Raw genomic sequence first — 24,579 nt, forward strand, 5'->3', positions numbered from 1 at the left:
AACGTTTTAAAAGGAATCCCTCCCAGAGCTAGAAAGATGCCTGAGTGGTTAAGGGGACTTGCTCTTGCAGAGAATCTAGGTTCAGTTCCCAGCATCCAATGGCAGCTCACAACCGTCTATAACTCCGGTTATAGGGTATCTGGAACCTTCCTCTTGTCTTCCAAGGCACCAAGCGTGCACATGGTACATATACATGTGTACATGCAGGCAAACACTCAAATCTTTAAAACGAAATTTTGTCTGCATCAATGTGTATATACCACCTGTGTGCCATCAGGAGAGGCCATCTGAAACTAATTACAAATCGTTGTGAGTAGCCATGTGGGTGCCGGGAACCAAATCTGTGTCCTCTGCTGAGCCACCTCCCCAACCACTATCAGATTATGTTTTTAATTTCCATGACTAACTAAAAAGAAGACTGAAGATGTCATTGACAGAAGAAAAATGAATGACTAACAAAATGAAGCAGTTTGAAATGGATCAAAGACATGACTCTAAAAGCTAAAATGGGAGCTCTTTGAGAGGATCTGAACTGCATTTCTAAACTAAAGTCAGACAGCTTGCAACTCGAGCTCCAGAGGATTTGACACTCGCCTGTCTTCCATGGATATCTGCATGCACACTTACAGACAACACATTTTAATTGCCAGAAAACAATCAAGCTGAAGAGACAGCTCAGTGGTGAAGAGCATACACTGCTCTTGCAGAGAACCTGAATTCCTCTTGAACCTGTTATCTGGAAGCTCACAACTGCCTGTATCTCCAGCTCCAGGGTATCTGACACCCTCCTCTCGACTCTGAGAGCATGTGCACCTGTATGCATGTGCCTACACACAGATCCACACAAACACATTAATCAAAACCTTTTTGAATTTTTTAAATCGTTAAAAATCTGGAACTTGACTGGGGAGAGGGTTCGGTGGGTGCAGTGTTCCCTGCGAGAGCATGAGACCCTCACCAACACACACAAAAGCTGGGCACAGTGGAAAGCATATGTAACTCCAGCTTTGGGGGTTAAGAGCCAGGTGAATCCCTGAAGACTTGATGGCCAGCTGAAACTGCTCTGGGGTCACTGAGAGTCCCTGTCTCAATAAGGAGGAAAGCAATAGAGGAAGACACCAATATGAACCCTTTGACTTCCACTTTGCACGTATGTGTTCAGCTTATGCACAGACACATAGGCAAGTACACCTGAATGCACACACCTGGTAGGCAAGAAATTCTCCACACGAAATAGCCCCAACGAGTAACAAATGGGACGCCGGCATGAAATTAAAAAGACTGCACCGTAAAGTGCAAACAGCCTATAGAGTGGAAAAGAAACCTTTACCAGTTATGCTTCAGTGCCTAAAATATATAAAAAGACTACAAAAATTAAAACACTAGCTAGGCATGGTGGTGCACACCTTTAATCCCAACACTTCAGAGGCAGGGGCATTTCTGTGTGTTTGGCTAGTTTGAGCTTCATGGCGCCTGCCAGGGCTGCATGGTGTCTCCAAAAGAAAACAAAACAACGAAACATCTGGCTTCTCCTCTCAAAGGGAGTAACTAAGAAATAGTTTGTTTTGGAGCCAAATACGAGTGGCGATGGCCCAAGAACACAGATTTAGGGTATCCCAAATTCCACATTCAAACACGGTCGCAGTTTTATAGAGTTTTTATAGAAACACAAGGAAAGTAAAAAAAATGCAAACCAGGTGCCTTGTGCCCTGGTGCCTCTCCAGCCCCTGTTTTTGTTTCCTATTTTTATTTCTCTGTATGTCTGTGTGAGTGCATGCTACATGTGTGTAGTGCCCTCAGAGGCCAGAGAAGGTATCAGATCCCCTAGAGCTGAAATCATAGACGGTTGTGAAACCTTTTATGTGGGTGCTAGGAAATGAACTCGGGTCCTCTGAAAGAGAAGTTTTTTTAACCACTGAACCCATTTCTCCAGTTCCAAAGAAAAACTTCAAATACGTTGGTGGAAGCTTCAGTTGGGTGGGTTACAGCAAGGTGGAGACATCCTTGCTATGGGCCTCTGATGTTACCTGATGGCATTCTTAGCTTTTGGCTTCAAAGCTAGAGATCCATTCACACATTCCAAAAGGATTTAACTGATAATAGTGGACAATATAAATGGCTAATTAGGCGCCTAAGGTAGACCAAGATAATTTGACTCCAGACCTGCAACATTTCACCTCTCCATAGTAATTGAAATTATAGTTACTAATCTGCTTTCTAGAATGTTAAATGTAGGCACAACTTTTTGGTATCCTCCATTAACAGAAGTTTCTAAAATAACTATAATAGAACTGCCACATGACCCAACTGTATTACTCCTGGGTATACTTACAAATAACTATATCCTACTGCGGGCCGCGGGAATATCATAAGAACTCAGCTGGTTATGGCAAAGTCACTACCTGGAGGAATCAGGGAATTCCTCCAGAGGAAGCCAAATCCCAAGGAGTTTTTGGTGTTGGCTTGTTATATATCAGCTGTATTCTGTTATGAAAATCATGTGTGCCTTCATAGTTTTTCCAATTGACTTTCCCCTAAGAAGGACTAACAGTGTAGACTGATCACTCTCTGGACATACACATTCCAGGTATTTGGAGAACAGCCTCAGGAAAGGCTTTCTCTGGAATCAGATTATCTCCCTTAGCCACTTTCAAGGACTACAGGAAACACCACCCAGGTGGGCGCCCAACTTCCGAGGACTAACAATGATAACAGCCCATGTGCAAGTCTCCTGACTTACGGTAAATTCCACAAGGAGACACCGCCTAGAAGAGGTGGACATTAAGTAATAGCTTTACACAATTTAGCTTGGACCCTCCCTTTATATACTGGGACTTCCAGGGCAAAAAGCGGAGAAGAGAAAAGAGAATGGAAGAACTAGATGGGGAAGAACTTGAGATGGGGAAGAACTAGTTGAAGGGCTAAAAGAGAGGACTAGAGGAACGAGATGGAAGATGAGGAAGAGCCAGATGGGGAAGAACAAGATAAGGGAGAGCCAGATGAGAGAGAAGGAGATGGGAGAGGAGCTGATAGGGGAAAGAACTAGATAGATGAGAACCTAGAAGGGACAGAACTAGATGAAGGAATTAAGATAGAACCTAGAGGGGACAGTAGATAAATATAGAGAAATCAGGCAAGAGAGGAGCTAGCCATGAGAACAGAACTGAAGCTGTGTATAAAGGATGTTATGCCAGAGGAATTAAAGCAAGTGAACTATATAGCTCGGTGTGCTGAGATTTTGTTTCCTGAAAATAGTCCTTGCTGTTAGTAGTTCTCTCTCCTGAGCCCCTGGGATGTATAATATTGAGGCTGGTTCCTCTAATATTATACAAGATCCTACCATATAAATACACATGAATCATGCCCATTGCTGTTCTATTCACAATAGCAAGGAAATGTGATTGGCCTAGATGTCCATCAATGGATGCAATGTGATGCCTATATGTACACAAGGGAATTTTACTCACCTGTAAAGAAAAATGAAATTAGGAAATTAGTAGGAAAATGGATCTATAAAATATATTAGGTAAAGTGATAATACTACATGTTGTGTCGTGTGAATGCTAGCTTTTAAATATTTATATTACATAGTAAAACCATTATCTCACAACAAACCCAAAAAAACTCCCACACAAAGAACTCTGGACAGCAAAACAACCCATTACTGGGGAGGTTGCTCATTGAGTAAGAGAGTGGGTCTATCAGCATAAGGACGAGAGTCTGGTCCTCAGAACTAAAAAGCTGGGCCTGTGGGGGCTGCGGAGATGGCTCAGTGGTTAAAGACACTTGGCAGCTCTCACAGAGGACCCAGGTTCAATTCCCAGAACCCACATGGCAGCTCAACCATTTCTAACTCTGGTTCCAGGGTATCTAATGCCTTCTGGCCTCCGTGGGCACTGCACATATGTGGTACACTTACATAAATGCAGCAGAACACTCATACACATTAAAAAAAAAATCTGGGCATGAATGCATGAGTTTGTAATCTCAGCACTGGGGGATGAGGGATCCTAGAAGCTCACCAATCAGCAAGCCTAGCTGAAACAGCTTCCAGTTCAGTGAGAGACCTTGTCTCAAGGAAATAAGGTGGAGAATGGAAAGCTGTAGAGGAAGATAGGAGGTGCTTCATGAGCATGTGATAGCCACCATATATATACAACACACACACAACTCCAAATGCACTTTTCTATCACCTGAACAGGACAATAGCCCCCAGGAAAACTACGTGTAGAGGCTTGGAAAACAGTGTTAAGTTTATCTTTACATGTAAGTTGGCACAAAGGTGATTCTTTACCATTATCCACTTAGATACATTAGATGAGAAGTTTTCTTCTGCACTAGTCCCTCTGGCCATTGCCCACTCTTAGCCCTCCATGCTCTGTTATACACTATCTTCTACATTAACTTCTGAGTCTCATCTCAGTTCATTACGTGGAGAATGTACGAGTCCGGGGTGGGCCAGAGTGAGATTCCTGAAAGGATTGAAAAGGAAGTATTTCAGTGGCCATGTCTTGTGTTAATTTACATACACAGGCAGGTGTCACTAGGGCTGGGAGGTAGCTTGTCTAACATGAATAAATCCCTGGGTTCCATCCCTAAAATGTCACAAATCCCATAGGTGTAATGCTTGCACTGGGAGATTTAGACAGGGTCACAAGTTCAAGGTCACCCTTGACTACAAATCAAACTGAAGGCCAGGTTGGATTCCATGAGACTGTTTCCAAACAAACAAACCTGTGGGAATGAACAAACGTGTGTCATGCTTTGGAAGCTAGAGATATCAAAATGGGGCAGCAATAATGTCTGCTTTTGTGGACGAAACTGAAATGATGTTTTTGTTTTTGTTTGTTTCATTTTGTTTTGTTTTTCGAGACAGGGTTTCTGTGCAGCCCTGGCTGTCCTGGAACTCACTCTGTAGACCAGGCTGGCCTCGAACTCAGTGATCTGACTCTGCCTCCTGAGTGCTTGTATTAAAGGCGTGCGCCGCCACCGCCCAGCAGTAAATGTGAAATGTTGTACTAGTGAGAATTCTAATTGGTCTTAATAAAGTCAGATTATCAGGGTGAAAGCTGAGAGATCAGAGAAGCTGCAGTACAGTCAGCCACTAGAAAAAAACTTTTTCTTAAGATTTATTTATTAGGTCTACAGTATTCTGCCTTCATGTATGCCTGCAGGCCAGAAGATGGTACCAGAGCCACCATGTAGTTGCTGGGAATTCAACTCAGGACCTTTTGAAGAGGAGCCAATGCTCTTAACCTCTAGAAATCCTTAGACTGAAAAGGCCGAGCTCCTGTCTCTGCCTTATCACTTACTCTCTCTCCCTCCCTCCCCCTTCTCTCTCTCCAGCCATAGCACTTCCTGTTTCCTCCTTCCTAGTGCTGGGATTAAAGGTGTGTGTCACCACTGCCTGGCCTCTAGTGGCTAGCTCCGCACTCTGATCTCCAGATAAGCTTTATTTGTTAAAGCACAAACAAAATATCACCACGGTCGTATGTCTTTGTATATACCTTAAACATTTTATTATAAAAAATGTTAAAATAACTTTAAGAGGATTAGCGCGTGTACCACCTCGTGGCTACAGAACTGTTCCTTCAATCAGAACTGACGCCTGCCGTTCCTCCATGAAGTGAGGCTGCACATGTGTGGGTCACAGGGTTTTATAGGACAGAAAAAAAGGGGAACTTTGGGCATGGAAGTGTCCATCTGCATGCAGGTCAGTTCCATCAATCCCGATCTAAGAGGACTCCTTATGAGTCAGAGGCGGCCCTTCAGTTTGCAGCCATCCTCCTGCCTCAGTCTACAGAGTGCTTTGGCTCCTCTAATCTGGTTTCGTCCGGTCCTCTGGCTGCAAAGGAGACCCTTTTCCGGAGAGTCCGTTTCTCAGCGCCTGGGGTGGGCTGCGAGGAAGCCCCATCCTCTGGCCATCCTCCAGAACCCAACCGAGGGACTGGGAGAGGAGCGCAGGACCCGAACCCCACACCAGTCTCGCTGTCACCTGCTCGGCGATGCCTGCGCACTGCCAGCCCCGCCCCCAGCGTCACCTGCCTGCGCGCCCCGCCCGCTTCCCCCGCGCACATGCGCACTGCGAGCCGCTGGCTGTGGTGTCACGTGCCGGGCGCGAGCCGCCGCCTCCTGGGCGGGTGCTTCCTGTGGGGCCGTCTCCGCCGCCGCCGCCCGGGGGCCGCGGGAAGCCTGGCGGTTCCGGGCTGTAGGAGGCCCGGTTTTGGTTCGGATCGGCCGCGAGGTATGCCACGTGCCCGCCTCCCGGCGTGTGGAGTCTGGGGGACGGCCGGGGAGATGGAGGTAGCTGGAGCCGGGCCGGGCCGGGCCGGGCCGGGCCTGGCCGTGGGAGGACGCGCGGGTGTTGGGGAGCCCGGCGTCGCCCCTCGACGCGGACGAACCGAGGTTCCCCCGGCACCGGAGTGGCTGGGGAGCGCCTCACTCTCCCGAGCGCCTTCACTCCCGCAGCCCTCCCCGGCTGACACTACGCCGTTTCCCCGAGTCGAAATCTGACACTTGGGAGTGTCGAGAGCTTTGGGTGCTCACACCCAGGGAAGCTCGCAGCCCTGTTGACTCCAGCTCCAGGCGTGGGACCCTGTCTGTGTCTCAGTCCCCAGGCCATCCCACGCTCCTTCATAGACTTGGAAGATGCTCAAAGCCGAGGTTTCCCGCCCGATGTGATCTCCCACTTGCCCATGCACCTTTTGCAGCCCATGATGCTTCCTACTGCTGTCAGGATAACGCCCAAATTTAGAACCTTAAAGGGGTTTCTGTGTCGCCCCTGGTTCATGTCTCCATTCTAGTCTCACGGTTTGGTTTATGCCTCAGTGATCCCGGGCCTGCCTTTTCCTTGTGTAGGCCAAGCCATTTCTCACTTTAGAACTGATTATCAGTTTGTTTGATTTGCTTGGGATTCTGCTCTTGCCCAGTCTCCAAACTTTATGACTCAGCACAGGCATCATCCTTTCTAAGATGCCTTTTTTGATGTCCTAGGTAAGGGGCCACCTCTGGCATCCATGGCCTTCGATGGTTGTCTGCCTATGGGTCTGTTTCCTTGGAGACTGGGATGGGAGCAGATGAGTTTCTGCCCTTCCAGTGCGGGGTGGGTTTGTGCCACAGTACCCGTTGATCACTTGTGACATCTTTCAGAGGATCTGAATGCTGAGTCAGGTGCGGAGTGTCCAAGGAAACTGTGATGATAAAAACGATCTGTGTCTCTGTTGGCTAGTGGTACCCATTAACCACATACAGCTACTGCACTTGGACCTAGTGTTGCTTCCATGCCCATCAGACAGTTCAGTAACTATTGTGTGCAGACTCTCCATATCGCTCTGTTGACAGTGGTACCCAGCCTTTCATCCACTGCCTTCTCTTGCCTCTGTGCTTTAATTACAAAGCGGCGTGCTTTAATTACAAAGCGGCGTTTTACCACTGGGACCCCTGTTGGGTCATATCTCACCATCTACTCCAGTCTAAGTCTTCAACTTTACACCCAATAGGTATCTAGCCCGCCAAGATGCCAGGGCCGAGACCTCGGAAGGGCCCTAAGACCAGAGGCCAGGGTGCTGAAACTGCAAAGCAGGTATGGACCTGCCTGGCCTCCCCCCCACCCCCCCACCCCCGGGTCACCTTGGGGTGGGGATCTCTTGTCACCTGTGTGGTGTTCTTGTTGGTTCACAGAGGATAGGCAGTGCCTGTAGGGGTAAAGTCCTTTGAGTTCAGTGACCGGCGCCTGACATCTCTTGGGTTTCAACTCTGCCGTCCTGTGGTGGCCATACCACATAAATAACCTGAGTGTCAGGAGCTCCTAGGCGTGGATTGTTCTGAGACCTAGGTGTTCTCATGGGTTTTTTTGGGGTGTGTGTGACAACTCTGCTGTCTAGCTCTAGGATGCCAGGACTTGAGGGCTGTAGTCAGCGGCAGTCAGTTACTGCCCACAGACAAAGGGACAGACTGGTGAGGGAGTCTGAAGAAGGCAGGTCTTGTATGTTTTCTTCCTTCGTTTCTTCTGGACCTTACGCTATTGTTTTTATTGTCTTCTGGAAGCATGTAGGCTGGGCTTGGTGGTCCCCATCCAAAATCCTTGTACTGTGGAGGCAGAAGTAGGAAGGTCGCGAGTTTAAGGCCAGTGTGGGATACATAGCAGTTTCCAGTCAGCATGGACTGCGTAGCGAGCATGTTTCACACAGCAGGACAGATGGCTTGAAAAATGACTCAGTGGTTAAGAGTGCTGCTGCTGCTGCTGAAGAATGGAATTGAGTTCCCTGCACCCACTTGGTGGCTTACAACCATGTGTAACTCCAGTTCTAGGGGATTTGACACCCTCTTTTGGCTTCCATGGGCACTGCAGCCACACAGTGCACATGCATACATGTGGGCAAAATCATCATACATATAACAAAAAAACCTTAACTAATCAGAACAGACAAATAAAAAATCAGGTAAGGGATGAGTTGGGGTAAAAGTTATAGATGTCATTTAAACCTTATTTTAAATTATTTTAGTTTGTTGTTCAGAAAGTTTAAGCTATTACTGAACACTGGGGTAAACTGATACCTATATCTGCCTAGAATATTCAAAATAATGGACACAGAAAATAAGATGGAGAGGGGAAGATGGGTTAGTGTTTAGTAGGCACAGAGTCAGTTTTGCACATGAATTCTGTGAATGGATAGTAGTGATGGTTGTATACCAATGGGAATGTATAATATCACTTAGCTTCACACTTGAAAATAGGTAAGATGGCAGATTTCATGCTATGTTTATGACAGTTGAAAAATAAATGTGGTGCACATGCATATAATCCCAGCACTAGGAAGGCTGAAACAGGAAGATTGTGAGTTCAAGGCCAGCCTAGGTTATGTAATGAAAGCATGTCTCAAGTTACCCCCTCTCCCTAAAAAAGATTAGTGTGTGTGTGTGTGTGTGTGTGTGTGTGTGTGTGTGTGTGTAATAGGATCTCTCAAGATGGTGAGAATTAACTAATAAGTCATGAATAATGCTAAGTCTCGAGACCAGCAGCTGCTGCTGTTATTGTTGATTATAATAGTGGCCCTGTTGTTTTCTTGGTTTCTTTAAAAATTCTCCATGTTTTAGACCTGTTTACCTGTCTACAAATGGGGTCTCAGAGTGAATAGGGATGAACTCAGGGTCTTGAGCAAGTGCTCTTCTATTGAGCTGTAATCCCAGCCCTGTTTTTCTTTTAATTTTGACACAAGTTCTTTCTCAAGTGAACTAGGCTGACTTTGAACTTACCTTGTATCCCAGGCAGGTTTTGAACATGTAGTCTTCCTGCCTCACCTCCTCCAGTGCTGGGATCATAAGCATGTGCCGCCACATGTAATTTTGTGATTTTTTTTTAAGACAGGGTCTCATGTATAGCCCAGGTTATCCTTAAACCCTCGATCATCCTGTGTTCACCTCCCAAGTGCTGGAATTGCATGCGTGTGCCGCCATACCAGGCTTCGTCATGTGATTCTTTTTTGCTGTTTATTTTGTGAGATGGTCTTGAGTTCTAGCCTGGAACTCACTCACTATGTAGTGAACTCACAAGATTGGCCTTGGACTTGGTATGTTTTCCTGTCTTAACTCTTATGTTCTGGTTCATTATGTGATTAAGAAAAATGATTTAGGTGTATGTATGTGTGAATGTATGCCACATGTGTGGGTGTCCATAGGCCAGAAGAGAGCATCAGATCCCCTGGAGCTGGAGTTACAGGCAATTTGGCTTTTCTATTAAGAGCACTTGGGTGTGGTTCCCAGCTCCCACATGGTAGTTTAAAACAGTCCATAACTTCAATTTCAGGGGATCTGGCTTCTGACCTTCGAGGGCACCAGGTACACATGGTATCCATTCATACATGCACACAAAACATTCTTATACATAAAATTATAAAATCTCTATGCCAAATAGTAGTGACCCATGCCTTTAATCCCAGCACTTGGGAGGCAGAGGCAGACAGATCTCTGAGTTTGAGGCCAGCCTGGGCTACAGAGCGAGTTCCGGGACAGTCTGCAGTAGTTCCTGTGCTACACAGAGAAACTGTCTCGAAAAACCAAAATAAATAAATAAACTCTAAAGAGAATCTCTCTGTGTTCTTAGCTGGGTCTTTTCGTGGAGTTCAACACTGAGGACATGCTCCTGGGGATGGATGAGACTGAAGATGAGGGCGACCTGGAGGCTGAGCTGTTGGCTCTCACTGGGGAAGCAGGGAGCACAAGCAGGAAGCCAGCACCCAAGGGCCGTGGTGAGTTTTCACCCCTGGGCTGGTGTAGGCCCATGGGGGAGAGAGGGTCCCTTGCCTTACAGCCTGGAGAACTCAGTCAGTCTGCTCCCCTAGTTGTTTTGATAGTTCTACCCTTCCTGTAGTTCAGCCACAGAGAGGTCAGTTATGGACAGATCTGATTGTTTGCCTTACTCAGGTGATTAGCATTAGTCATGCATAGGTAGGGTTTCATATACAGTAAGGCCATCAGCACTGACAGGTTATGTGCACAGTAAATAGAAGTGATGTCAGATGAGAAAGCGAAATCTCCCTGTAGGTATCAGAATAAAGAGGCTGAATATTCCTCTTAGCAGGAATCATCAGAGGCAGCCTGTTTATCTTTGAGCTAAAATCAGTGACATGACTGGGAAGGCCTCACTACCCTAGCCCTGCTTTGGACTTAGACAAGCCTGGGCTTAAATATTGCCACTTACTAAGATTGTGAATTTGGGGAAATGGATGTTGGTGCATCTTAGTTTATTCAGTATTGAAAATGAGGATAATATGGGCCAGTTAGTGGTGGTGCACGCCTTTAATCCCAGCACTCAGGAGGCAGAGGCAGGCGGATCTCTGTGAGTTCGAGGCCAGCCTGGTCTACAGATCGAGATCCAGGACAGAGAAATCTTGTCTCAAAAAAAAAAAAAAAAGGGTGGGGGGATAAACAGTGTTACCCATCTTATAGAATTGTAAGTAGTAAGACATTTGAGTAGATGTTAAAAAAGTATTTACAGATGTGAAAGGCAGTGTGGGGGCAGTGTGTCAGTACACTAGCCTACAAGCAGAAACGCAGGCAAGGAGCGGCTTGGTACTTGTTGGGGAGCCCAGGAAGGCATCCATAGCACGGGTCTTTTGAGCTGGGTCGTGAAAAAAGAGTGGGACCTTTCTGAGTGGGGCTGTGCTGTGGAAGGATGGGGAGTTCTGCCTGGGGGAGCTGCCAATAGAGTGAATTGAAGGCCCTCCTTTCCTGTCCAGCACCTTACCTGAGTCCTCTCTCTCCTCAGCCCCCCTGCCCATGGCCCACATTGAGAAGTTGGCAGCAGACTGTATGCGAGATGTGGAGGAGGAGGAGGAAGAGGAAGGGCTGGAGGAGGATGCAGACCTGCTGGTGTGTTTGCCAGGCTGGTGTCCAGGGGTCGAGCTCTGAAGTGTTGGAGGAGAGAGCTCTTGAGGGGCTGGGGTTTGTTCCTCTTTGTCCGACCAAGTGAGCACCTTCCCTTTCCTGGCCTTGACTTCTGGTCTGAGATCTGTCTGCAGTTTGGAATTCTCAAATTCTCTTATTTTTATCAAGGTCTTCCTTGATTAGATTAAAGAACTCTTGGTAAAGGGGACTAAGCTCAGGATTTGACATTGACAGATGCTGCTGGGGATGCAGGTCCTTTAAACATTTTCTCCAGGCATGAGTGCAGCTACCAGGCGCCCAAAGTTCTTGGACTGTGTTTCCTCAGACAGAGCTGCAGGAGGTCCTGGGCGTGGATGAAGAAACTGGAGTGCACGATGGCAGTGTGGCAGCAAGCCCAGACTTGTCTGAGGAGACGACACAGGACGACACTGAACAACCTGGCGTGCAGACAGCCTCCCAACAGGCTTTACCTGCAGCGCCTCAGGTAGGTTTTGCAGAAGGGCCCTAATGTGTCTTTGATGCTCCTGTGTGTTCATGAATAGTGTGCATGAAGCATGGCTTATACAGCAGAGTTGCCAAGTAACTGGAACCCCCACACAGAGAGCAGGCATGAGAAACTTCCATAGCTGACAGACTTCAAGGGCCTTCCTGTTCCGGCCACTCCTGGACGACTCTACTGATTGGGGCGGGGGCTCTGCTTGCCTGATATAATGTCTGGCCTCTCTTGTGGGCTTTGCCTCATACTCTGGGGGTTTAGGCACCTCTTTCTCCTGGAGTCCCAGAGATCCGTCTTCTGGGGTAGCTTCCTCACAGGGAGAGAATGGCAAGGGCCTAGCTGGCTGTGGAGTGGCCCAGCCCTGAGCTGAAGTATCTGCAGGCTGGAGGGCCTCGGGGGCTGCAGGCTTTGCTGGAGGAACGGATCCGTAACTACCGGGAGGCCGCAGCCAGTGCCAAGGAGGCTGGTGAAGCTGCCAAAGCCCGGCGCTGTGAGCGAGGCCTGAAGGTGAGTCAGGCTGCTGTGAGGCAGACTTGGAGAGCGGGGCTGTGGGTAAGGTGGGGGCACAGGGAATGCCACTCACAGGTGGGGTAAACATGGTGGATCACTAGCCTGTCTTCCAGCAAGGCCCAGGCCCAGGCCGCTACCTGGTTACTAGTCTAATTCTTTCCTTCAGACTTTGGAGTCCCAGCTTGCCACTGTGAGGAAAGGCGGGAAGATCAGTGAGGATGAGATTCCACCTCCTGTGGCCTTGGGCAAAAGGCCCCTACCCCACCAGGAGATAGCCAGTAGGAACTCTGAGACAGACTCTTCAGCTTCCTGTGTCATGGAACCAGGTATCTGAAGACATCCTTTTCTGGTTCCTCTAGCCTGCCTACCCCAGCTGCCTGCTTGTCGTTGTTCCAAGAATTCCTAGACCAGCAAGACTTGGGTTTTGGGGGGGTCTGGAACTCCCTCCTTTGACTCTGTAGCCATGTTCTCTGAGGGGGTCTTTTGTTTTATGTAGACAACCTTTTCCAGCCTGAGACCAGCCTCCCAGGCAGCTCTGCCATTGCCCCCCTGCCTGATGCAGACCCAGACCCACAGGCCCTGTTGTTAGCCCGACAGAGAGAGTACAAAGTAGCTGCTCTCAATGCCAAGCGGGCTGGAGATCTAGATCGTGCCCGGGAGCTCATGAGGATTGGGAAGGTATGACACCCTGCTTTCGTACTGTAGATGGGGGAGCAGAGGCTCAGAGAGGGAGCCAGATAGCACCTAGGGGAGAGTGCCCTGGTGGGGGTTGTTCCAGGCCAGGTTCTTGGGGTGCCCTGGCTTATGCCTGTAACTGCTCTTCTTCTGCAGAGATTTGGTACTGTCCTGGAGGCCCTGGAGAAGGGGCAGCCTGTGGACCTGAGTGGCATGCCCCCAGCACCTGAGGGTCAGTCAGATAATGGGGGTATCTGCTTAGGCTGGGACTAGGGAGGACTGTGAGGTGTGGGGTTGGCCAGACACTCGGCCTACCTTGCTATTCTGGATCCCCAGATCTGAAGACCCTCACACAGGCTTCTAAGGCCCCCACAGCAACTGGAGCCCTGTCCCCAGCAGTGGAGCAAGTGAAGCCAGTGATGGCCTCTGACCTCCCAGCCACCCCAGGTAGGACTTAAGAGTGGGGCAGTGGAGTGGGGGCCTGGGAAGAGGCAGGGTGAACTGATAGTTTCTTTTTACCACCTTTATAGTGGCCCCTGCAGAGCCAAAAACAGTGCTAGATGCTTTACAGCAGAGGTTGAACAGGTACCGGGAGGCAGGCATCCAGGCCCGGGCCAATGGGGATGAGCGCAAGGCCAGGATGCATGATCGAATTGCCAAGGTGAGCCCGTTGCTGTCCAGCCCTATCCTATGCTGGCGTGTCCTGGCTGTGCCTTTCCTACCCGCTCCCTACATACCCTGGTCTTCTCAGGGTCATTGTCTGTTTACGGAGTTCTTGCTGCCTCGGGACCCCTTTTCTTCTAGGGCTGCAGCCTTTCCGTCTTCTCTCTCTGCCTCTCTGCAATGAGGGCATAGAGCCTGCAGGGTGCAGGGTGAGAGAAATCCCTTCCTTCCCATGTAGCAATATCAGGATGCTGTTCGAGCTCATCAAGCAGGGCAGAAAGTTGACTTTGCTGAGTTACCTGTTCCTCCAGGTGGGTAAGGCTTGACCTATGGAACTTAGGAGGTTTCTGAGCAAGAAAGGAGGGAGAAAGAAATTTCTCATATGTGTGCCTCCACCTTGTGCAAGTTACCCATCCCAGAGCCGGGTAAGACCCACAGCAACCTCATGTGTCCTTAATGCCTTGCTCCCTCTCTACTCTGTCTCTTCTCAGGATTTCCTCCCATCCCTGGCCTGGAGACCAGGAAAGGTATCCAGGAGGATTCAATGGCAGCAACTTTAGCAACTGCCCAGAAACTGGCCTCAGAAGATGCAGACCTGGTAGATGAAGATGAGGAGGTTTGGCTATGGGTCCAGGACTTCAGGGTTTAGGCGGGACACACACACACGGACACGGACACGGACACACACACACACACACACACGGACACGGACACGGACACGGACACGGACACGGACACAGCAGATAAGGAATAAACCCAGACCCTGCTGTAGTATATTAACCTCATAAAATAGAGATCTTTTCCTCTGGTTTAGAGAAAAACTTTGTCAGAGGCAGAACTAGAATTCAGACATGGGTATTTCTGACCCCCAAACCCAAGTCTCTTTTTATTCCTGTGATGCTTCCTGTTGGGGAAGTTAGGCTAGAAAGCTTTTGAAGTGTCCGTCTTTGAGTTCTATAGCTCCAGAGGCAAAGCCACTCCACTGAGGTCGCAGAGTGAACGGGTGCAGCATTGGGTAGTTAGCCAAAGTCTAGGCCAGGGTGGGAATGATAACTATTTGATGGCCTCCTAACTGGGTGCTACCTGCAGAGTGATACCCCAACACAGGCCCCAGTGGCCAAGAAGCCAGCACAGCCTCTGGCTCCTTCATCTCGTCTTCCGACAGAGCCCAAGGCCTCGGGTTCTAAGGAACCACTGAATCCATCCGGTGAGTCAGGGACAAACAGGACTGAGGAGTGGAGGTCCGGAGAGAGGCATGGCCCTAACCATTGGCCCTCTTCTTTTAGCTCGGGAGCAGCTGGCGCTGCTGGAGGCTCGGAAACTACAATACCAACGAGCAGCTCTGCAAGCCAAGCGCAGGCAGGAGCTGGAGCAGGCCAAATCCCACTTACGAGTGGCTAAAAGTCTTGAGGCCCAGATCATCCAGGTCCGAGCAGGTCAACCCATTGACCTCTCCAAGGTGAGTCCCACCTACTGAAGCAGAGGGCTGCCTCAGACACAGAGGTGGCTTCAGGGCGGAGCGAGGACTTGTGTCAAGTGGTGTCACCCTTTTGTAACCCTGAGATAGACCATTGGGGAGATAGACGGGGAAAGAAATATGGGTCACCTGTGGTCAGAGGTGACGTGCAGGGTCAGTCTAGGAGAAGCGGTGCTCTAATAGCCAGGGACAGAATGAGGCGTGAGTGTCACTGGAAGCTAATGGCAGTTGGGGAGAAAAAGTATAGCATGGATTTCTGTGTTTGTTTGGCTCAGTAGAGGTGTAATCTGACTCTTGGGCCCGAGGGGCCTTATGATCTGGGCAGGTGCCTTCACCCTTGACGGATGAAGAGGGCGACTTCATCCTCATTCACCATGAGGATCTGCGACTCTCCCAGAAGGCTGAGGAGGTGTATGTCCAGCTACAGAAAATACTTCTGGAGCAGCATGAGGTCAGCAGCCCATATATCTCTGCCTTCTCTGTGTGCTAGCATGGGTTCAGAGTCTGACTTTTCTCACTGGCCTACGGTAGGACCCAGGACAAGCTGTTTTCCTCATTTGCAAAATGAAGCTACCCTTTTTTATTTATTTACTTATTTATTTATTTATTTATTTATTTTTTGGTTTTTCAAGACAGGGTTTCTTTGTGTAGCTTTGTGCCTGTCCTGGAACTCGCTTTGTAGACCAGGCTGGCCTCGAACTCACAGAGATCTGCCTGGCTCTGCCTCCCAGAAAAAAGAGTGCTGGGATTAAAGGCATGCACCACCCCCCCCGGCATTTATTTATTTATTTATTTATTTATTTATTTATTTATTTATTTATTTATATTATTTATTTATTTATTTATTTATTTATTTATTTATTTATTTATTTATTTATTTTTGAGCTGAGGATTGAACCCAGGGCCTTGCACTTGCTAGGCAAGCACTCTACCACTGAGCTAAGTCCACAACCCTATTTAATTTTTTTTTAATATGTATGTTTTGCCTACATGTGTGTATACATATATCACATATGTGCCTTGTGCCTGTGGAGGTCTGAAGACATTGGATTCCTCGAAACTGGAGTTACAGGTGCCTGTGAGCCACTGTGTGGGTGCTGGGAACCAGATTCAGGTCCTCTGCAAGAGCAAGTGCTCTTAACCAGTGAGCCATCTCTCCAGCCCCCTTTTTTCATGTAGTTATGAAGGGGAATGGGTTTTGTGAAAGGGAATTGACCTGAAGTGCTGGCTTTTCTGGGAAGACTGTTCTGAGGTGTATGCTTGAATTTATTTTCTGATGCTGCTGATCTTTGAGACAGGATCTTGCTGTGTACCATGCATGCTGTCCTAGAACTCATCATGGACCCTAGACTGACTTCAAACTCAAAGTCCTTCTGCCTCAGCTACCCAAATGCTGGAATTAGAGACAAGTGTCACCATACACACACACATAAATTAAGTTTTGAAGGAATTTTTGGGAAATGGCTATCCTAAGCGGAAGCACCAAAGTGTAGTAGAGCCACGCATGGTGGGTGATACATACCTACAAGACGGCACTCGGTAGGGTGAGGCAGGGGGACTGCCATGAGTTCAGTGTGGGCTGTGTAACTGAGTGTGTGTCTCAAATTGATAAACACGCGTTAAGCAGGAAAGTGTGTTAGGAAGAGTGCCCTAGGAATATGTTCTGTAGGAGAGGTGAACGAAAGAGGACTGTTAGGAGCTTTGAGAGGTTAGGCCTTGAATGCTAGCCTTGGCAAGCCCTGCTCTGGCTATGGAGTCACTCTGGGCTCCTGTTTCTAGAAATGCCTGCTGTTCTCCAAGCAGTTCATGCACCAGGGCAATGTGGCTGAGACTACCCGGTAAGTGTCAGGGTGTGCTGGCTTGTTGGGTTAGGGACCAGATGACAAATCCTACCTTGCTGACTTGCTTACCCGTCCCTGGCAGGTTTGAGAAGCTTGCTCAGGACCGAAAGAAACAGCTTGAGATCCTGCAGCTAGCCCAGGCCCAGGGCCTTGACCCTCCCAGCCACCACTTTGAGTTGAAGACATTCCAGACTGTGAGGTGCCAAAGCCTGAGGGAAACTGGCTCTGTGCAGGGATAGGGCAGCAGGTTTGGAGCAGAGCCTGGAGTCTCTTCAGTACCGTGGGTGTTGGAGTGTGTGGAGGGGCGGGTGGATGTGCTGCCTTCAGAGAGAAGCTCAGAGCTGCTGTGCCCTAGAAGTGGCTCAGAGCAGGAGTCAGGGGGCACAGACCCAGCCCTGCTCCACCCTGGACCGCCGTGCTGGCTTGTTCCGCTGCTGTCCTTCACTCTGCACCCCTTCCTTCTCATCTGTAGGATCTTCTCAGAACTCAACAGCACAGAAATGCATCTGATCGTCGTCCGGGGCATGAACCTCCCAGCCCCACCAGGTAACCCAGGTCACCTTCCTGAAGGAGGTTGTTCCTGTAGCCTGCCTGCTGCCTGGGCACCAGGCTCTGACTGCGCTGTCCAACCTGACTCCTGTTTTCTTTATAGGAGTGACTCCCGATGACTTGGATGCTTTTGTGCGCTTCGAGTTTCACTACCCTAACTCGGTGAGGTTCTGCTAGGGTTAGGGCCCTCTGAACCCCAGTGCTGTTGAGTGTCTCGCCGTCTGGGAGAGGCATGGCCATAGGGGTGGGTTGACGGCACTCTGGCCCGTCTGCAGGGGTTGCTGTCCTTACTGCTGACCCAGCCAAAGCGTTGTGCCTGTAGACCTGGTTTGTTCTTTATCTGTCTTAACTTCTTCCATCTCACTGCTGTAGGACCAGGCCCAAAAAAGCAAAACAGCTGTTGTAAAGAATACAAACTCTCCAGGTGAGTTACATGTAAGACCCGTTTCTGCTCTCACTTCCTGTGTGACAGCACAACTTCTCATGGTTTCAGAGCTGCTGTCTTACTTGGCCCCACCCAACTCAAAAACAAAGGCAGGTGTTATTAACAGTTCTCTTACATAGTTGTGAAAACAGGCCTACTGCTGGAGAGGGATCAGTGGTTAAGATGTACTGCGCAGCCGGGCAGTGGTAGCGCACACCTTTAATCCCAGCACTCAGCTGGGGAGGCAGAGCCAGGTGGATCTCTGTGAGTTCGAGGCTAGCCTGGTCTATAGAGTGAGATCCAGGGCAGGCGCCAAAACTACACAGAGAAACCCTGTCTTGAAAAGGGGAAAAAAAAAAAAGAATGTACTACTCTTGGGCTGGAGGGATGGCTCAGCGATTAAGAGCACTGGCTGCTTTTCCAGAGAACCACAGTTCAATTCCCAGCACCCACACGGCAGCTCAAAACTGTAACTCCAGTTCCAGGAAATCCAATACTCTCACACCCTCACACAGATGTACATAAAATTTAAAAAAAAGAAAAAAGAATGTACTGCTCTTGCAGAAGACCTGCTTCTGCTTCCCAGCACCCACATCAAGGGGTACACACCCTCCTGTAACTAGCTCGAGAGAGAGATGACGTCTCTGGCAATTTTGGTCACTTGCACACAGACGTGCATACATATACACATAAAACTAATAAAGGTCTTTTTAAATTTCTATGAGACAGGATCTCAGTGTGTAGCTTGTAGCTCTGCCTGGCCTGGAACTCAGAGATCCACCTACCTCTGCTCTCTGAGTGCTGGGATTAAAGGTGTGCACCACCACACCTGCAGAAAAAAATTAATGAAAATCTTAAGAAAAACCAGTACAAAAACTGAGCCTTGAGGTTAGTTGAGTAAAGGGATTTGTCTGGGGGGCTCACAGCAAGGAAGTGTTAAAAATGGACTTGAAGGCTGGGTGAGTGGTGGCTCACACCTGTAACCCCAGCACTTGGGAGGCAGAGGCAGAATCACAGCAGCGTTAATGCCAGTGTGGTCAATATAGTGAGTTACAGGCCAGCTAGGGCTACACAGTGAAACCCTGTCACAGGCAAGGGTCAGGGTGGGGGTGATGGTACTTGAATCCAGGAATTCTCACTCCAGATTCCAAATGCTTTCCGTTATATAATCTGTATCTCCAGGCACCAAAGTGTTTACAAGGCCAGAACCTACATGGTCTGCCTTTCTCTGGTGGCTGACACCCTGAATCGCAGGCAGTGAGCTCCAGAGAGGAAGCCTGCCCTGGGCTTCCTTTTCTACTTCCCTAAGAAGTCCAATCCTCTCCTTGCAGAATTTGAACAAGTTTTCAAACTAAATATCAACCGAAATCACCGGGGCTTTAAGAGGGTGATCCAGAGCAAAGGAATCAAATTTGAGATCTTCCACAAAGGGTAAGAGTTCTGTCAGCCCCACTGGCAAGGCAGAAGGGGAGGAATGGCAGATCTGTTCCCGCTGTTCCTATACTGTGGTTTGCTTGCATTGAATGTGACCAGTTCATTCCTGCCCGCTCTGCCCAGGCCAATCCTCTGTTGCCTCTTGTCTTCCCAGATCCTTTTTTAGAAGTGACAAGCTGGTTGGCACAGCACACCTGAAATTGGAAAGGCTGGAGAATGAGTGTGAGATCAGAGAGATCATGGAGGTAGGCCCAGGATGAGCTGATATTCTTGGAACTCTATTGAGGGTTCTGTGCACATTTTCAATTTGTCTGTAGTGTGCTTTGGAATGGGTTGTATCCCCATGTTATATATAGATGAAAGAAGTAAAGAAAGTCTGAGCAACTTTCAAAGGCAGCCAGATGGGCAGTAGCCATACTCTTTCCATAGTCTGGGACTACTTAAGTTCCTAGGAGGGACAATTGAGAGAAGACTCTTGAGGATTCTGACCAATGCTCAGTGTGGTATAGATTTCTTTTTGTAGGGCTGTGTTGTGCTTGGGGCAGTGGGCAAGTAGCAGGAGGCAGAGAATGAGCTCCCAACAGGAAGTGTATGTAGTATTTCTAGATCATATGCAAATTGTGATTGAAAACTGGGCAGGTAGCTCCTTAAGCTTCCATGACCTTACAGAGTTACACAAGCTGAGGATTGTGAAGAACCTGCCCTTGACAAATGGGGAGCAAGCCAGCGAAGAAGGGACTTGTTAGTTCCTAGTTTGTGCTTGGTAGAGCCAGGTCCGGACAGATCCTTACTGATGCTTCTAGAGGCTAGAGCTTGCCTCTCCCCACCTGGAGCTGTCCTAACGTGGGGCCTAGTCTGAATTGCCTAAGGGTGGTCGAATTTCTCAAGCTTCTTGCTGTACTTTGTATTCAGTCATTCCCTTATCTGCCTTAGAAGAGGGCATGGCCTGAGTTCTACTTGTGACTGCTACCCAACCATCCATTTTTCTGTGGGCCATGTGTGAGGGGGTAGGCTCTGGCTTCAGACTGCTCCTTGAAGCCAGTGCTAATTCTAGGAGTTAGGAAGATCAAGAGGAAAAACAGAATAGAGCTGTAGGTTTCTCATCTCCAGCCAGAGCACTGACACCTTGATTTCTAGGTTACTTATTTATACGATCTTCTGAGAGTAAGCAGTCCACCACTTCCCATATTGCAGAAGGCAGGCAGGGCTGTCCTGATGCATACACCCAGGATGCCTTATATGCTTGGGACCTATCTGCCCTACCTGCCCTCAATTACTGTCCATTTCTCTGTGGTTGTCACAGGTTCTGGACGGAAGAAAGCCCACTGGGGGGAAGCTGGAGGTGAAGGTGAGGCTTCGGGAGCCTCTGAGCAGCCAGGATGTGCAGATGGTCACTGAGAACTGGCTGATCCTGGAGCCTAGGGGCTTGTGAGGTGGGTAGCTCTCTGAGCCACCAGATCTGTCTCCCTGCTAAAACAAATTGTTCAGCCATTTCTGGGGATAAAGCCTTTGATTTTTTTCTTCTCTGAAGGAGACCAAAGGCAAAACTGTTGGGAAGTGCTTGTGGGTTGTTTCTGAAGTTCCACAATAGACTTGGGGCAAGAAGAGAGCTTCTCATTATTAACTGTTTTCAGAAACCTTTTAAAAATTGGATGGTTTTCTTTGTGCCTTTGCCTTGTGAGGTGGTCAGCCCTGGGAGATAATCGGCCAGCACTGGTACCAGCTCACTGACCCAGCTTTGCTGGCTGCAAGAGCCTCTGTACGTGAAAGATGCTGCTACCCAAGCACCAAAGACCCGAGAACTAACCGCTGCCTGGGCTTTCCTCATGCTGCTTCTCCTGGGCCTCCATGGAAGCAGATCCTAGGGGCTTCTCATACAGCCTCCCACCCCCCAGATGTGGGTGAAGACAAGGATTCCCCCACTGCTCTGTGCCATAGAGTCCTATTGCCCCTTAACCTCTGCATAGTAACGATGGACAGTTTACTGCAGCCCCCAGTCGCTCCATTTCTGGATGTGCCTTTCAAAGATGTAACTCTAAGGGATGGGAGACTTGAGGGTGATCGGAAACCTTCCCTGCTTAGGGGAGGGGCAGAATTCCGTGACTCCAGCTGGTCAGTGGCAGCCTGTCCCGCCCAGCTGTTTTCCCCTCTGCCTGTGCCTTTGGTCCTGACACCTGCTGCACTAGCCTTCCTGCTTCTCAGGGGACTCAGGACAGGAAGTTACTTTGGTACTATTGGTGGGAAGGGGAAGGGTTTCTTGGTTTTGGTCCATGTACCTAAGATGTTAACTGGGAAGAAAAGAAAAAAAAAAAAAAAAAAAGATCAGTTCTGTGTAGCCATTTTATTTTAAAACTAGGTCTAATGCCCTGTAAGGACTTTATGTTCTAAACTGTTAACTTACTCTCAAAGTCTACAAATGCCCTTTTTCCAGTCCCTTTAAAAGCCAAAGCAGCAGTATCATGTATACACTGTACCTGTGCATTCCTCTTATGAGAAGGCCTGTCCTTGAGCTGATCACTGACTACCCCCAAGTTCTATAGCTTTTGTGGTGAATGGGTGGAAATGAAGGGACAGGCAGTTGCAGCAGAGTTAATATTCACAAATACATTATTCTAGATTCCTCAGAAATCAGCACCTCAATTCTTCCCATTTTAAAGCATTAACCTCAACAAAGTCTTCCTTCAGATTTACTTTATATTTTTATTTATTTATTTTGGTTGTATGAGGCAGGGTCTCTGTAGTTCAGGCTGGTCTTGAACTCACAGCAATCCTCCTGCCTCAGCCTCCCTGGTGCTGGGATTACAGGCACGAGCCACCATGCCCGGCTTCCTCAAGGTAATTTGTGAAGGCTCTACGTGAAAGAAGTACATTCAGCTGCTGGTCACTACAGTGTTGCATAAGCACAGCTCGGGGGTGAGCTTTTGTGTGTCTGTTGGAGGTAACAGGGCTGGACCATGCTTCCCTGCCCTTAAGAGCTATCGGAATGATTAGTGGGTAACAAGGGAGAAATGCGGACAAGTGATCTTCCCCAGAGCCCTCTGGCCAGTCACCTAGCAGATGTGAGCTCCCAACCTTTCTTATGTAAGAGATTTCACAATTATAGTCACATTGTGTGCCCAGCAGTGATTTGGAATGAAAGGGTCTCTGCCTGCCTTCATGAAGGAACCCAGAGCAGAGAGGGGTGGCCTGAAGAGTGTACTTTCCTTACAGTTTGCATCAGACTCAGCACTTGCTACGATGAAGAACCCCTGGGGTTATTCTCCAAGATCCCCACCCGCCCTTGGCATTTCTCACTTTGCCCCTCCTCTGGAACTGCTCTAGTGTTCTGAGACTTCAAGGATCCCCTTTATGACTTGTTCACTTTCAGTCCGCTTTATTGCTCTGCTTAGTGAAAACAACCCCAGGCTGAGGGTGGCCTGACAGCCACCCACTGGACTTGGAGACTGAGGTTCTTAAAAGGTCTTTGTTGTAGCCAAGGAATGCATGAGTAGGGGGAGGGGCCTGCATAAAGCCTCAGTTATGTAAGATTTGTTCAACCACTGTAACCAAACATTGTTCCTGGATATAACTGAGAACCAGCCACAACCGAAATCATTTCTAAATATCTCACTGCGTGTCCTCTGAGTGACTTAACTGAATAAAATACAATTTGAGAGTCAGGAAATTTTGCTCACGAAAGGCAAAGATTTCTAGGATTTTTTCCTTTGTGTGGCACACTCTAAAACCTGTGTGGTTGCTCGCCTAGTCCTTAAGGCTCCACCACCACCACCAAATATGTGTGGAATTCCCTAAAAGATCTGGGCGCTAAATGAGGTCAGCTGTTTTGAGTTTGAGACAACAGGACGGGCTGGCAGTCCCAGGAAGTGTGTACCTGCTCCATTTCTAATGTGTTAAGGATCAGATGATTCTCCCCTTCTCCGGGCCTTAGGTGCCTGGCCCTAAGATGGGCATCAGCAGTCCTGCTCTATTCCTAGGTCCTATGTATATGACTCTTAAAAATCCCATTACCATTATTTAATTTTAGCATTAGTAAAATAGAAGCTACTGTTAGAAATACACTAAACGCATAATTATCTTTCAGATGGTCAGAGAAGTCTGATTGGAGTTTGGAGGCCACCAGCAGGGCCCAGTGTAGATGGAGAAGACAGGAGATGGGACCTTAGACAGTCCTATCATTCTGTCACCGGAGTGCAGGAGGTATTGAGAGAGCTGAAAAAATGCAGAGTACCAGGTATAGTGGCATTTCCTGTAATCCCAGCACTTGGGAGGAGGAGCAGGAACATCAGGAATTAAATAGTATCTCTGACTAGATTTTGAGTTTGAGGCCAGCCTGGACTACAAGAGCGTCTCAAAAAAACAGTAAATATATTTTACAATATATGCTTACAGATACACTTGGTAAGCATACAACAATTTTTTAAAAACAATAAGTTGCTGGGCGGTGGTGGCGCACGCCTTTAATCCCAGCACTCAGGAGGCAGAGCCAGGCGGATCTCTGTGAGTTCAAGGCCAGCCTGGGCTACCAAGTGAGTCCCAGGAAAGGCGCAAAGCAACACAGAGAAACCCTGTCTCGAAAAATCAAAAAAAAAAAAAAAAAAAAAAAAAACCAAACAAACAGTTAAGTTACCAGGATGCAATTCTGCTCTTCTGTGTAGAAGCTCTGTATTTATCTATTAGGTTTAAACCTAGAAAACCTCACCTAGTTAGGAATGTGATGCTTCAGCATTTCACTTTATAATATAAATTATAGTACACATTATATAAAACCAAAGTTAAAAGGAGAAAAAAGTATCCTTGATGGCTTAAGCCCAATTTTCCAAGATGATTTTACTACACATGAAGGATATTTTATGAATTAAGAACGGACCTGTATTTATGGCTCCAGAATTTGTTCTTTGTGGGATGGTTAGAAACCTTGTATGTTCTAGAAGATCCAAGTCCAACAACAGTAAGGTGCAGTTAGCTGGGCAGGGGGATGAAGCAGCTGCTGTGGAAGCCCCCATCTTTTGAGGTATATTCAGACTAAGCTCATATTAACACCTAATATGCCTCTCTTGTTAAGAGCTTCCTGTCATTGTAGATGGCTCAAAAGCTCTTTTCTTACAAATTAGTGCTGTTTGGGGCC

The 24,579-nt window shown here is 48.2% G+C and overlaps 1 protein-coding gene across 2 annotated transcripts; it reads left to right on the top strand.

The window, feature by feature from the left end:
- The first annotated feature begins 6,110 nt into the window (after window positions 1–6,110).
- On the top strand, window positions 6,111–23,132 carry Cc2d1b (coiled-coil and C2 domain containing 1B). 2 transcript variants are annotated; one of them, XM_028888674.2, is made up of 25 exons: window positions 6,117–6,244; window positions 7,500–7,582; window positions 10,103–10,247; window positions 11,267–11,370; window positions 11,711–11,869; window positions 12,263–12,388; window positions 12,558–12,717; window positions 12,888–13,069; window positions 13,223–13,298; window positions 13,403–13,513; window positions 13,597–13,727; window positions 13,968–14,040; window positions 14,221–14,345; window positions 14,819–14,936; window positions 15,016–15,188; window positions 15,532–15,657; window positions 16,986–17,044; window positions 17,130–17,246; window positions 17,520–17,593; window positions 17,700–17,758; window positions 17,969–18,020; window positions 19,352–19,451; window positions 19,609–19,699; window positions 20,758–20,887; window positions 21,137–23,132. In XM_028888674.2, the coding sequence occupies exons 2-24, from the start codon at window positions 7,517–7,519 to the stop codon at window positions 20,884–20,886; spliced, it is 2,556 nt and encodes an 851-aa protein (XP_028744507.1). In that variant the 5' UTR covers window positions 6,117–6,244; window positions 7,500–7,516; the 3' UTR covers window position 20,887; window positions 21,137–23,132. The 2 variants fall into 2 exon arrangements, with proteins under 2 accessions (XP_028744510.1, XP_028744507.1); XM_028888677.2 differs by lacking the exons at window positions 17,700–17,758; window positions 17,969–18,020; window positions 19,352–19,451; ... (1 more) ...; window positions 20,758–20,887; window positions 21,137–23,132 and having other exon boundaries at window positions 6,111–6,244; window positions 17,130–17,294; window positions 17,520–17,594.
- Window positions 23,133–24,579: the final 1,447 nt, after the last annotated feature.

The sequence above is a fragment of the Peromyscus leucopus genome, chromosome 2 (genome assembly GCF_004664715.2).
Source record: "Peromyscus leucopus breed LL Stock chromosome 2, UCI_PerLeu_2.1, whole genome shotgun sequence".
NCBI classification, from domain to species: Eukaryota; Metazoa; Chordata; class Mammalia; order Rodentia; family Cricetidae; genus Peromyscus; species Peromyscus leucopus.

Coding starts and splice junctions, on each gene's coding strand:
- Cc2d1b (XM_028888674.2), top strand. CDS start 7,517: ATGCCAGGGCCGAGACCTCGGAAGGGCCCTAAGACCAGAGGCCAGGGT. Junction 12,389..12,557: donor GCTGTGAGCGAGGCCTGAAG/GTGAGTCAGGCT, acceptor TCTTTCCTTCAG/ACTTTGGAGTCCCAGCTTGC. Junction 14,041..14,220: donor TGAGTTACCTGTTCCTCCAG/GTGGGTAAGGCT, acceptor GTCTCTTCTCAG/GATTTCCTCCCATCCCTGGC.